Raw genomic sequence first — 14,987 nt, forward strand, 5'->3', positions numbered from 1 at the left:
GCGGTACGCGTGACTCCGAAGCAGCACTTGGGCAAAAGGTCTTGGGCACATGGGCTGTGCACTTGGGCTGTGGTCTCGTCTCGGGGGGACGAGACCACAGCAGACGACAAACCAGTTGAGACAAGGGGAGGTGGTTTTGGAAAGGAGGTCGGTCTGCGAATGCGCAGTTTACACAAGATATGTCCTGGGGATCACGTGGTTTGGGCGAGCGCCATTTTCCCTTGCATCTATGGAAGTTCTCGGCGACTGGGCGAATGACGCACACGTCTTCATCGGCCCGGTATTTTCAAATTGACAGAGGGCGTTTGCAAAATGGTGACGGGGAAGCTGGAACCGCTACAGTTCCATATGCTCAAATGCAGTGGCTCTCAGGTATGTTTCAAGTGTTATTGTTTCTCAACCAGTGTTGCGGATTTGAATCCACGGATTTGATTTAAATTCGGATTTAAATCCACCGGAGGTCTGGTGGATTTGATTTGCGCAAAAAAATATGGGCAAGATTTGGATTTGGATTGAATCGCATTTTCCACTAATGATTTGGATTTGGATTCAATCGCATATTCCAGGTATGATTTGGATTTGGATTCAATCACATTTTCCACGAATGATTTGGATTTGGATTCAATCGCCCCTTTTTCAGCGGATTTGCGCGTGGATTTCGCCAAGCTCCCTTGAATAGAACAAGGTGCATGGATTTGAAATTGAGCGAAGCGCCGTTTCGCATTCTACGCGAATTGATGTGACCTTGTCCGAAATCTGGGGCGTCCTCTCCCCAGAGCGACAGGCGTAGACGTTTTGTTCCAATCACTTCCCCTACCCGCACCGAGGGAACACCAGGTGCAGTTCTTTGAACGCAGTTAACATTATTCTGTCGATTGGACGGCACCTTTCCCGTGGACCTCTAGCTGAGTCTTCAAGCACGACCCGTTTCAAGCTTGCCAAATCATGTCGCGAAATTATTGGTCTTCGCCATCATACTGAACGCATATAGGTACACGCATTCATGTCAAAACAAAGTAAAAACGAACAATAAATATATCACATCCTATCATTTCGTGATTTCGGGAAGGCAAGCCTTTCCTACTCCCACAGACAATCATGGCAAGATGTTCCACTCTTCCTCGCATACCCCGCCTTTTTTCCCCCTTGATTACAACAGTCTGTACTGCGCGAGGAAAATGTTTACAAAGTCCCGAAACGTCAGCATTAAAATAGACCCATGGGCTACATGTTTAGTATAAGTATTCGTAACATGTCACTCGATTTATTAACGATCCATTTACTTGTGACCCCCAGGGTATAGTAACAAACGACCTGTGGTCTTTTGACTACTGATGGTAGAAATCGACGCAGGCGTGTTTTTTTGGGCGTAGCTGAGCCTAGGCCCGCGATAGGAATTCCTTCACTCAGGCGTGTTCGCTCGGTGCTAAATGACGAGGAGGTTCCTGATCCAAAATCCGCTTTTTAGAAGGTGTACCATACCTACCAACTCCACACTGTTCATGCCCCGTGAAGCCCGAGTCAACACCAACACGATACGTAATGATGGAGATAGTGGTTGTGCACCGCACCTCCCAGAGAGAGCCAGTCACCTACGATTCAGTACACTTTTATCAGTATCACTTTTTCTATTTTGGTGCAACACAAAAATTTAAGGGCACTTAACGAATTACGTGTTGGCAATGCAACAGAAAGCGCGGCTGATTTCCGATAAAGTTTTACTATTTTCTTTCTGGATGCCTTCAACTCAACTCCCATCATTCATTCATTACATCTATTTTCCTTGGGCTTCCCTTTGCGCCCCTCTTCCACTGGCATTGCACAATTCCGCGCGGCGGAGTGGCCAGCTGTCAGCTACGCGCCGGCGAGGATAGCCGTCTGAGCCAAAGGGGAATTAAATGACGGAGGACGAGTTTTTTTCGTGAGGAGGAATCTAATGCTATCACACTGCAGGCCGACGCAGCTCTGGGCTCGGGCAATGCTCGGGACTGCCTAGCTCTGGGGGAAGTACTCATGCCCTCCAAAACGCGACCGGTGTTAGCTTCCAGCTAATCGTACGGCGGCTGGTCGCGCGTGAAATGCAACATCCACATTCAGCGATCCCAACGGTCCGAAATGGCTGCGCGTCTTCAACCTTTAAGAGGGAGTACGCACGGCAGGGCCGTTGCCCGCACGGGGCGTGCGAACGCTAGAGGTGACACAGTGAGGTCGCCTTCTGTCCACTCTTGGGTAGTTCCGTTTTAAATCGACAAGGGTGGGAAATTGACAATATTTAATTTCCATGAAAAAAATATATGTTAGATAGCATCTCGATTGATGACAAATGCAACAATTTCAAGCTCCATCCGATGAACCGTTTCCGATATGGAGAGGCGGAATGAATGTTGGTTCGAATTTTTTCGTAACTTTGACCTCATAGCACCGCGCTTCTTGTTTTACCACATCCTTCAAATTTGGCTGATAAAAACTATGGGTTCAAGACAGCACGCGGAAAACGTCCCGTGACTCCTACTTTAAAGGGGCGCTACGAAACGATTCCCGAACACAGCACTTCCGGCAAAAAATGTACGATTTCGAACTTTTATTGTTCATGAGCGGGTACACGCATTCCCTTGAAGGTAGATTCATTAGAACCGCTAACTCATTCTCTATCGAATGGTGTAGATATCATTTATATAGCTACTGTGGTAGAGCGAGCAGACGGCTGTAAGTAGAAGCAACTCGCCAAATTGCTCCCCCAATTGCCTCCCCCCCAAACGTCAGTTTATACAGTGAATTTCTTTCTCCCCCCTCCCCCACTACGCGCTCCGACAAAGAAACCCCCCCCCCAAACCGAGCGTCTGGATCCGCCCCTGACACAGCCTGATACGTGGTGACTGATAGTCTGGTACACGCCGAGCAGGCGTAACCGAAAATGTCTTTCTAAACTCAAAAATTTGTCCTAAAATATGAATGAAATTTCGGCCAGCGGATTGATAGGTTGGCCCTTTATATCCTCGTCAATCAGACGAAATTTATTGCACTTTGTGCCACGACACGCTGTTATTTAAGCGTTGTTTAGTCAATACGTGCAGCATTAGTAATTTGTAGACATGATTATAGGTCTAGTAATGCTACTGCACGAATTTTGGCTCCCGGATTTGTCAAAAGATTCGATAAATCCGGATTTAAAAGCGATTTGATTTAACGTGTCAAAATTAAATCCGGACTTGATTTGGATTTGATTTACTACCTTCAGAAAAAGTGCGGATTTGATTTAAATCCGGTTTGAGCGGCCAAATCCGCAACACTGTTCTCAACACACACCTCACGTTGCGCTATGATCATATTTCGCACCGCGGAAAAGTGTATCCGCAGCGTACGGTTATTTATTGCATGATTAAGTCTTCGATACTAGGTATAACGGAGGCGCCTCACGGAGCTATAGAAGAAACTGAGCAAGCTCCGAGCGCATGTATGCCCCCTGATGTAGCCTGGTGGTAAATTATCTTACTGATGCGTTGATTGGTCCCACTTGAGCGCTTCAAGACTACTGAATGCTTAACTGTTTTGCAGTAAATTATGTATTGTAGGTGAAAAGATCTAAGAACATGCCCATAGGACATATCATGCGCTTCATGTCCCTATGTACTTTTCGATGTGGTGTAATGTACTTGTACGATGTTGTAGTTGTTGAACATGTTTTACGTGTTCTTGACCCCTCCTTAATGTGTTTGCTTCAAATCTTCGGTTGATGAGTTCTCTCGATTACGTCCCTCACGACACCATGAGCGTGTGGGCAGCGGAGAGGCTTCCGATACCTGCAATATTGTCCTTGACAAGTTAGACGAGATCATGATCATCTGTTCTCGCATATCTGACGTTGGCCTCCATCAACGCGAACACCAAAAGGATGAGCGATGTATACGATTTTTATTGACACAGCTAAATGGGAGAAACACGGAGGTTACTAGTAGCTTGGCACAACACTTCTGTCAGTAAAGCGGCCTGGCGTCCAAAAGCGTCGACGTTGACGGGTATTCGCGTTATCGCGTCCACAAGTCCGGGAAACATGAAGCCGTCTGGAGAGTAGACCAGGTTTCTGAAAGTTCAAATTTGAAACAGTGTATCAGGAGACGCCCCGCAAAATATTTTCGCTCAACGGTGTTTTATCACTTAGCAATTCAATTCAAAAAAGCACCCTGAACACTGAGCGCTCGGCGGTGCGGCACGACATTGAGGGCATATCCCCATCTGACGTAGCCAGCACAACGTGACGTAGCAGCGGCTCAGCCAGTAGCAGTATGCGAGCCCCGCCGCTCGGCACACCTGTGACGTCAGACTGCATTACACTGTAGGTGCATTACGGACTAAAGAAGCTCAGTAAGCACTTCAGACACTACCATTATTTTTCAGTCGCAATCTATAAATCGCTAGACTTGATTTTAAAAATCGCGATCATGCGCAAAGGTGGCAATGCCCGGAACGAGCAGACCAAGCGCCCACGTCAGTTTGACGTCACTGCGATGCAGCCCACTGGTTGGCTTAGTGTCGATTCACACGATGCAATTTTAGTTGCGCGCAACCCAGTTGCGCCACCAAGTTGCACCGTGTGAACGCGAAGCTCTAGTTGCGCATCTCGAGTTGCAGGAGTTGCACAGCCGATCGCTTCACGAGCGATTTCTCCAGCAACTATAGCTGCAACCTGTCAATCACACGGCTCCGCCTTGCAAGCGCGACCAATCAGGAAGACTTCCATGTGTCAGTTATTGCAGCGGCAGTACGCGAGACGATGAAATTATCACTGACCAGTGGAAATTATGCAAAATTATCAAACTCGCAACGGATTCAAGTCGTAACGAGCGGAAGTCGCAGTGCGATTGAACGAAAATGATGACAACTATTTTTTTTCGCGCCATCTGCGAGCTCTGTGACAACTACGGCATTCCGAGTTGCTCGTCCTATAAAAGGGACCTTTTTGGTGCAACTTGGGTTGCGCGCAACTGTAGCGGGAACAGGGTTGCACCAAAAAGTTGCATCGTATGAATCGACCCTTAGAGAAACGTCGTCTGCTATTGTTCACTCGGCACGACGCGGTAAGCCGTAGCGGCGCAAGAATTGTTTCTTTTCGCTTTTTCTTTGAACGGTGTCTATGAACCAGTAAACGAACACTGGTCCATAGACACCGTTCAAGGCACAGTTCCCGAACAACGTTAGCCAAAAATCGGTCAGCCTGTCCCCCTCAAGCTCGCTTTCGTCTCGCGACCTTCCGGAGCAGGCAGATTCTGACAAACAGCAGTTGCCAGTTGAGAGCTGTTCTGTCCATGTCTGTTGTTCTGTTGTTGGAGGCAATAAGTATAAACACAGCGCACCATTAAATGTTGCTACAGTTCACGCTTCAAAATGATCGGCACATCGTTATGATCACTAATTCACCCATCGCTTCGATTAGGAGCTTGTTAGTCATTCAGTTAAGGTCTTATTCTTATTAAGGAGGTGTGTTTTTGCCGTTACGTTGTCAGACACATTCAGTGAAATCTATCGCAATGCTCTCGCCTGCACGACGGGGCAGCAGACGTTGGCCAAAGATCAACTGCCGACCGTCAGTTGACTTTTGCAAAGACTAAGAGCCAAAGCAATGTCGTAACACCACCACAATTCATGGTCAACTTACCATGATAGGCAAGCCTGAGCGATGGGCAAGACACGTAAACAACCACAAAACACGAGGACCCTCGTGTTTTGTGGTTGTTTTCGTTTCTTGCCCATCGCTCAGGCTTGCCTATCATGGAATTTATCCACCAGCTAGCCTGCATTTACGCCATTTTGTCTATGGTCAACTTACCAATCATCGAGCTAAACAACGAGAATTACCCGAAGCAGGCTACAAACACGGCAGTTGTGCGATTCCATCCCAGTTGCCCCGCTCCTTTTGTTTGGTTAGAGCAGGGTGACCGACAACGCCAGTTATGTTTGCGCCCGCCGACATGTAAGGCATATCACTGTATGACGTACAGCTCATCATTCTGCATCTCTGCAGAGTCCCAATATCCCACTCTGGAAGTGGTAACACGTGTCAGAGGCACTTCGATGTCCTCCATTATTCACCACTTGACAGGGAGAAAGCAAAGAAAAAGAAAACTAGTCACCGCTGATCTCCATAAGAGAGAGGTCGCCCCCTTTCAACCGTAGTGCAGAGCCGTTTATAGGGAGAGTTTGGCCATTCGGAGGAGCCTAACTTGAAGCGCGTCATGTGACGTCACGGCTAAGCCACCTCCCTCGCCATGCTCTATTGTTGTCCCGTTGTCAGCCGGTCGCTGACGCCATATTGATGATGATCGTTGTTTACGATTCAAGGAGGGAAGACACGTGCGTACATTGTCCTTCGAAAGCACTTCGTCCTTGAACTCTTTCAGCTTGGCAGCAAAGCCTCCCTTATCACAGGCGGCTGTGGGTCATACGCCGGTTATTCCTGTAGATTGCATTCATTGCGACAACAAAACTGACGGACAGCATCAATATGGCGAGCACCAGATGGCTGATAAGCGGATTCTGCTTGGATTCAGGCTTTTTGGGCGGCGCAACGACGACTCTGACGTCGAAATAGGCTCCACCCACGAGGCGGCAAAAGATCAGAGAATGGCCAAACTCTCCCTATAAATGGCTCTGCCGTAGTGGCATCGGTGATGACGTTCTCTCCTCCTCCTCCTCCTCCTTCGACCCTGTGGAGCGAGTCGAGCGGGAACGCGCCGCGGCAGTGTTCTATAGTGTGTTGTTTTCTATGAAAAATATTGCGAGCAGAGAAAATTTGTGTGCTAATCATCAAGTTAAGTTACCTCGTTTCACAACCCGTTTGGAACTGATTGGCTTCTCTGCTCCTTTAGCTCTGTGCTCCTTTATTTCCCTCTGTCTGACTCATCTCAAAACGTCGAACCGGCCCCGTTGGCGCCACGACATCGTACCAACAGTTTACTCGGTTTACTCAGTTTACAATATCGTACTACAGGGTGTGCGCAGAAAAACATGACCCGCATTTAGGCACATAGCTTGTTGCCTACCTAACTAACGAACTTCCGGTGGCGCACGATGGCGCATTTATGCGTGCGAAATCTGCAGAAAAATTGTGGAAGCCATACTCAGCTTAAAAAATAAACGGAACAACGAAAACGTCGGCTTCCGTGCATCAGAATAGGGCAACACGGTGGACAACAGGGTGTATGTGAAAGGGCAACACGGTGGACGTAGGAGAGTTGTGTTCCAGTACCGCTAGGGGAGCTATCGGTGCATAAATCGAAACGATGTCCCACATGGATGCTCATCGGCAGTACCCCTAGCGGTGCCTGCACATAACTCTCCTGAGACCGAAATGCACTACCATGCACTGTCATGACCGCCCTATTCTAATGCATGGAAGCCCATGTTTTCGCTCTCTGTTTATTTTTTTACTCTGAGTATGGCTTCCAGGATTTTTTTGTAGCTTTCGCACGCATAAATACGCCGTCGTGCGCCACCGGAAGTTCCTCGGCTAAGTAGACAACGACTTACATGTAAAAATGCGGGTCATGTTTTTCTGCACACACCCTGTACATCGTGCTTTCAGTACGGTCACACTCATTCTCTTAGTGGATCTGGATCCAGGGGAGAGCCGAGGTATTCTATAGAGAGTGTTCAGATAAACTACACGTAAGCTGGGACCCGTTGAATTTTGCTGTGAGGACACAGAGTATCAGTCGTAGAGCCCACAGCAGCAAGAAAACACACATTTATGGATGAGTTGCTTTACCGGGTAATTCCATGCCAGACGTCCCAGACACTGCGCTCGACCATGTCCGATTTTTTTTTCGAATAAATCGTGGCTGACTGTTCCCATGCAGCTAATGATTTCCCCGCTTATTTTTGACGTAATTTTCTTTTCTTTTTTTTTTTTTTTTTGCACGATGGCTAAGATTGCGATGGGACATGTGACCTACCGCGTGAAAAAAATAGTAAGTATTGTCATGCTCCTCCATGCTGCGGCTTAGCCACAAGATAATAATCCTTGCGCAGTACGCCACGATGGATATTCAGACTGCGCCGTGCTCAACATAAGACACGACGGAAGCTCCGTCCTGTGAGCATTATTTTATCTTTACTTCCACTACAGTTTTCATCCCGCTCATTTTAATCCATTGGTCACTCAATTTAATCCAAGCGCTAACCAATGTAGTCCATGCAACAGTATACATGATGCAGAGTGTCGGACCGAAATTTGCATTCAAATTTGTGCGTAAAATTCTTATCATGACTACAAATTCGATTCAATATTCATGACCACTGCTTGTCATTATGACATTTCATGACTGTTTCCGAGATACAGGTAATACTCAAAATTTGCACGACTACAGCTGGTTCAAACAGTGCCAGGCGATGATTTGTGACTGCTGCTTGTCATTATGACGTTTCGTGGCTATTTTGGATAGACGGGTAATAACACGACTTTGTGGGACTACAGCCGCTTCAAACAGTGGCAAGCAATGACTTACGCCTATTGTTTATCATTATGGCGTTTCTTGACTGTTTTGCATATAGACCCACTTCAGTCTGCTAACAAGAAGGCGCTCCTGCGCATGCGCATGGAGCAGACGTCGCTGGTGGGCAAAGGCGAGTAGGAAACGGCATGGCGTGTACGGATTATTTGACCTATAAGCAGCACATACAATGGCTAGACCACTTTCAGACACGGCTTTAATAACGTCCGAAAACACGCAGTGACTCGATGACCACGTGAGTTTTGCCCACCAGACTAGAGCACTAGAAAAACAAGTTTCAGAGTACCGCCAGCCTTTTCCCTTTGCCGCCGCGATGGTTATTGGCTGAATCCACCCACGTGACCGTAATCCACCATATCCCTTCCATTTATTTATTCATTTGGTTAGCTCTTGTACATGTAATGCTCCCATAGATCACTGGCCCTGTTGATTAAAATAATATAGTCTGACGCCTTCGTTTTTAAATCAAATTATTGATATTTTTCCTACTTAGGAGGTCCTTTTTCGCTTTGAAATTGGCTATGCCCGTATATCTGTACAGACAGTATAGTTTATGTACCGTCTAAGATCGTCTAGCACAGGTAATCTCACGCGAGATTACATAAAATTGCATTTGTCGCAGAGCGTCAACACAGTTGGCCCAATTTGCGTGGAAGGGAAATGGCGTCGTTGCCTGGTTACGTGAGGCGAAGCCAAGTCAAGCCAAGCGGTTGGCGGTACTCTGAAACTTGTTTTTCTAGTGCTCTACACCAGACAGGTGAGCAGCGCCGCCGAATCGCTATGACGTCACGCAGTGAAGTGAGTCTATACGGGTCATAACTCGACTTCGTGCGACTACAGCTTGTTGAAATAGTGCTTAGAAAAACCTTTTCTAGTCCTTTTTCATGAAACACTGTCTTGCGATGATTCATGACTATTGCTTGTCATTACCACATTGCGTGACTATATTGGACATACAGGTCATAACTGAACTTTGCGCGACTACAGCTGCTTAAGATAGTGCCAAGCGATGATTTATGACTACTCCTTGTTACTATGACGTTTCATGACTGCTTTCGTATGTACCATGAGCAAATTTTATGGGACCACATTTTCAAACACTGTCATAGTATTTTTTTTCACTGCCGACGGTCATGGACATTCCATGTCTGTTTTCATGATACACTGTAAACTGAAAAACACCCTTATGGGTGTAAATCGCTTGTCCTATAATTGACTCCTCTTTTTACACCGTATGGTCTGGAACACCCTTTTTAGAGGGTGTATCCCGTGTAAAACGCCCTTTGAAAGGGTGCTTTTCCTTGAAAATGCCGTCTTTTGCACCCTTTATACACCTTTTTAGGAGGGTGTTTAACGATCTTACACCCTCTTAAAAGCGTGTTTAAAGGGTGCAAAAGAGGGCATTTTCAAAGAAAAGAGCCCTTTCCAGGGGTGATTTACACGGAATACACCCTCTAAAAAGGGTGTTCCAGACCATGTAATGTGTTAAAAGAGGTGTCAGTTATAGGACAAGCCATTTACACCCATAAGGGTGTTTTCCAGTTTACAGTGTATGAACCATGAATCGATTTTATGGGACTACCGCTGCATACAGTCGCATACAGTGTTTAGTGACTATCGACAGTCACTATGACATTCCACCACGACTATTTCCTTGATATCTATCTGCAATCAAAGCGATTTTATGAGGCTACCGCAAAAGGTGTCATACAGAGCTTTATGCCAATCGACGGTAATTTTGACATCCCAATACTATTTTCATGAAAGCTGCCAGGAATGAATTTTAGGAGACTACCGCTGCTTTAAACAGTTTCATACAGAGTTTTGTGGCTAGCGGCGGTCATTACGGCATTCCATTACTACTCGTACAAATGGCTCGCGCTACTTCTTTTTCGTCATTTTCACACGCGACAGGCCTCCGCGTTCACCACGTGGTGCTCCAAAGTTTGTGCAAAACAGAAGACACGTGCTGGACAAGATGGCCAACAACGAGGTCAGCGCGCACCTCGAACAGCGAATTGTCATGTAGTTTCTCGGTGAATTAAGGCGCAAAGTCATCTGAAATTCACAGAAGACTTCAGGCTCAGTATAGCCACGATACACTTAGCCGCAGCAAAGCGTTTGAGTGGTGCAAACGGTTCCGAGACGGCCGTACATCGGTGCAGGACGATCCCGGCCGGGGCGGCTCAGAGCCCAGTGTCAGAGTTCCTGAGAACATCCAACTTGTGGAGCGCCTGATCCTCAAGGACCGACGGATAACATGTCTCGAACTAGCTCGAAAGACTGCCCTTTCTGTGGGAACGTTGAACACTATCATTCATGAACACCTCCAGTTTCGGAAAGTTCGTGCCTGTTGGGTCCCGAGGCAGGTGCGAGTGTTTGACCAGCAGAGAGAACTGGAAATCTCCCAAGAGCTAAGGTACCGTTTCGACACTGAAGGACAGCCGTTCCTTGATCGGATCATCACGCGTGCGATGAAACGTGGGTGCACCATTTCACTCCCGAGTCTAAACGCGCATCAAAACAGTGGAAGCATCGATCCAGGCTCGCCAGCTCCCAAGAAGTTCCGAAGCACCCCGTCTGCGGGTAAGGTCATGGCCACGGTTTTCTGTGACAAGGCTGGCGTTGTTCATGTTGATTTTCTGCCTAGTGATACCACCATCAATAGTGCATATTACTGCAAGTTCTCAGGGATGTGCATAAGGCGCTCAAGCAAAAGCGACCGGGCCTCATCATCAACGGAGTCCTCCTCCTACAGGACAATGCACGCCCGCATACCGCGCATCTCACGACACGCACCTTACAGGAACTTTGCTGGGAGTTGCTGCCACATCCCCCTTACAGTCCAGACCTCGCCCCCAGCGATTTCCATCTCTTCGGGCCACTTCGGGCCACGGGCCGTTCCTTGGAGGCCGCCACTTCAGCTGCGACGACAAGGTCAAGAATGCGGTCCGATCATGACTGCTACGCGCCGGTAAGGATTTCTAGGCTGCTGGCATCCAAGCACTCGTGAAACGCCGGGACAAGTGCATTGGTGCAACTGGAGATTACGTTGAAAAATAAAACAAATTACTCGCCTGTAAGTTTATTTTACGCTTGCGAAAAATGAAAAGTCCCGGTTTGACTTGAACATCCCTCGTATTTCCTTGATGTGTGCTATGAATTGATTTTATAGGACTCTCGCTGCTTCAAACGCTGTTCATGCACGACTACTGATGAATATTATGACATTTTATGACTATTTCCGTGATACGGGTTATGACTCGTATGACTAAATTTCCACGATTGAATACATATGGGATGCATTTACACGTGTTGCTAGGATTAGATTAGAAGGTGTTTGGATTAATTTGGCTGACTCCTGGATTAAATTGAGTGACCTATGGCTTAAAACCTGTAGGACATTCCGGGAGGACACGTTCCTGCTCATTATCAGCAACCTCTGTCCACCCTGTGAGTTTTATGAAATTCCGGATTACCTTACGGTAACGTCCCTCGTTGGAATTCCACCTGGGCTGATGAACGCCTTCTCGACTCTGATCATCATGTCGTTCGCCACACGAATAATAATGGGGCTGCGAAGAAACACATATAAATTGTACGTTATGCGGGCGTGGACGAACAAACCAGTGAACCAGCGGGTTCCTTGCGATATTTCTAATCCCATAATCCGAGCGTACTGTTACATCTTCTCTGTCATTGAATGGAACTAATCCATCAAACTCGAAATTTATTGACGGCCCAGATTCGAGTTTGACTAGGCGATTTTTCTCCGAGCATTTCCCTATATTGACAAAACCTGTATTCACTGCACATGTTTTACTCGTGCCGGACGTAATTGATATATTTGGAAAATGATAATATAAGACGGTAGAATATCACGTGTGCTAATGCAGTTTGCCAGATGTTCAGTGACGTTACAGCTGATGGAATGCACGTTCTGCAGTAACCTCAGTTTGTGCGCGCTTGCTTTCATTCAGAGGCCAGCCTCCGTACCGCACGAACACTTCTGATTGGTTGGTAAAAGTAATAGAGGACGAGGTAGAAACGACTTCGCAAAGAAGGCAAGAGGGAGTCGGCGGTAATATAGTACATTTTTGACTGTGCAATTTTTTCGCAGTAAAGCGCATTCTGGGCCTGCGCTAACGCATGAAACGCATTCTACGGGCCATACGTTACATCACAGTGCATTTTGTTTCGACACCTAAAGACAGCATCAATTTGTAGGGACTACTGAGCTCCTGGTGTTCTTAAAGGGGCGGTAGCATCTGGAAACCCATGGCCCGATAATCTACCCGGCTATTTTTACGTCCAAAAAGGTGCATAGACATTAGATAGACAAATTTTAAAGACCGACGTTGCTTCTGTTGCCGCAGAGGCTACGGCGTCCGGACGTTGCTCCCTAAAGGCAGAGTGAAAGCGCGGCAATCAGAGGCATTAGAGGAGGAAACGTGCCATCCGTACGCCCCGTAACTTATATAAGGCGCCTGTTCGGCCGTGGGATTCACGCCGTTGTTGGTTTCTAGTAAGCAGTGATGGCCGTTAACTACTTCTACAGTAGTTTAACTATAACTACTAACTACTTCGCGATGGAGTAGTTTAACTAGTAGTTCAACTACTTTTCAGGGGAGGTAGTTAAAACTACTTCTTTAACTACTGCAATGTATTTTAACTACATCTATAACTACTTAATGTTGTTCATCAACACCAATCCCATTCTATAGTGTTCTTCGACACCGAAATAGGGATCACAAGCAGCGATAAAAGTGAAGATTTAGTACACATGCACGGCACAATTGCTCTGCACCTCCGTTCTCATCAAACAAGTAGCTCAAGGTAAAAGTCGAAAGCACAATCGTGCCGTAAAACTTGCGGCAAAATCGGAAGTAGTTAGCGCTTGCAGTAACCTAACTACTGTAGTTAACTACTCAAAATAGTAGTTTAACTAGTAGTTGCCACTACATTTCTGCAAGTAGTTGATAACTACTTTTTAACTACAATCAGGTAGTTTAACTAGTAGTTTAACTACATGTAGTTAACTACTGGCCATCACTGCTAGTAAGTGACGTTCTCTTGTTTTATCCAAAGAGATAATTGCGGCATAGGCTCAACATCCGTCGCCCGCTCTTGTCACGTGTCCGTCCAATAACGGTCAAGCTCTCTTTGGCGTGCGATTTTCAATGCCGTGGTCAGTGGCCCACAAGGAATGAAGTGACACTGTAGTTACGAAATCGAATGAAACAGATGCGACCGTCCCTTTAAAAACGTAAGCAGGCTTCACCTGATACTAATCCAATTGGAGCCATGTATTAGGAATAGAAAAGCTCGTGCAGCACGTTCCGTTCTTACCGCTTTGCGCGCGCTCTAGTGGGACGTTCCCTGTGTCATAGCGAAACATTTAGTGCAAGTTTCGTTGACGAATATTGGTGTCTTCGACGTTCCACTTTGGTTCCAGATGTCTAACCTGTAAAGGAGGCTTCACCACATGCACCGAAGCCCTATTTGAAGCCCCCAACCTGGTGAGTTAACGCAAATGCACCATGTATTTTGCAAGAAACGCGTGTGTTGAATGCATCTCAAACACCCTACAAGACAAGCTGCGTTTACATGAATACGACACAAGCGTATCGTATCCAGTTGTCGAATCGAATCCACCCATCTAAACGGGTCAATTCGCTAGGAGAGCGTATCGTATCCAATCCGCTAAACAGAGGTGGATCGAGACTGTGGATGCGCATTCAGATTGTGCATGTAAACAGACGATGCGCGTCGACGTAAGAAGAGAGGATTATGGGAAGGGGAGTTCGGCTGCGGGATAGTTGCGTCGTCTGCTACTCCTAGTCAGAATGACAAAATTGTGATATTAGGGAGTTCTCACAGGTCCCCCAAACTCACCTCGGAAAAGCGTGCAACGAAGAAGGCCGCCACTAGATACCCCACTGTTGCCGTTCCGGATCACTTCAGTGCGCTAAGTTTAGCGGCAAAATGTTTTTGTTGTTTCTGCGAATGAATCTAGTCTTTATATGTCCAAATAAAACGCGTATAACAACTTTCTCTGTCGTGTTTCACTTTTTGGTTCCGTTTTTAAACGTGTTGAGCGATCGGAAGGATCTAGTGCACGGCTGCGTGCATCACATAGCGTACCTGTCGTACCAGGCGCCGCAGGCGCTGCAGTCGTCCATTTCTCCTTCGGCTACTTGGTCTGGCTTGGATTGTGCTTCAACTGGATCTTTAGCGCGCTACAATTCACGCAAGCCAACGTCTGGTAACAATGGGGTATCTAAGGGCGGCCTCCGGCATTGCACGCATCGGGATAGGAACAAATACATGGGAAAATGGCGACCTTGGGGGACCTGAGTTCTCAGCCACGCTCCGTTTTTGGATATGTCGGTTATACTATACTGACAGAAGCGACGGGTCTTGCAGCATCGGAGCTGAGTTCATTCTGATATATACTTGAAAATGGAGCGTAGATGTCAC

At 46.9% G+C, this 14,987-nt stretch overlaps 1 protein-coding gene across 2 annotated transcripts in view; it reads right to left on the reverse strand.

Annotated features, from left to right (window-relative positions):
* Nucleotides 1-3,893: 3,893 nt before the first annotated feature.
* LOC135400244 (N-acetylated-alpha-linked acidic dipeptidase 2-like) overlaps nucleotides 3,894-14,987 on the reverse strand; it is an 85,930-nt gene continuing 74,836 nt past the window's right edge. For both annotated transcript variants that reach the window (XM_064632018.1, XM_064632019.1), the window contains exons 18-19: nucleotides 11,987-12,082; nucleotides 3,894-4,081 (exon numbers count right to left, since the gene is read on the reverse strand). In XM_064632018.1, coding sequence (XP_064488088.1) covers nucleotides 3,925-4,081; nucleotides 11,987-12,082 — 253 coding nt within the window. In that variant the 3' untranslated portion in view covers nucleotides 3,894-3,924. The remainder of the gene's footprint in view (nucleotides 4,082-11,986; nucleotides 12,083-14,987) is intronic.

Source organism: Ornithodoros turicata, chromosome 7 (genome assembly GCF_037126465.1).
Source record: "Ornithodoros turicata isolate Travis chromosome 7, ASM3712646v1, whole genome shotgun sequence".
NCBI lineage: Eukaryota > Metazoa > Arthropoda > Arachnida > Ixodida > Argasidae > Ornithodoros > Ornithodoros turicata.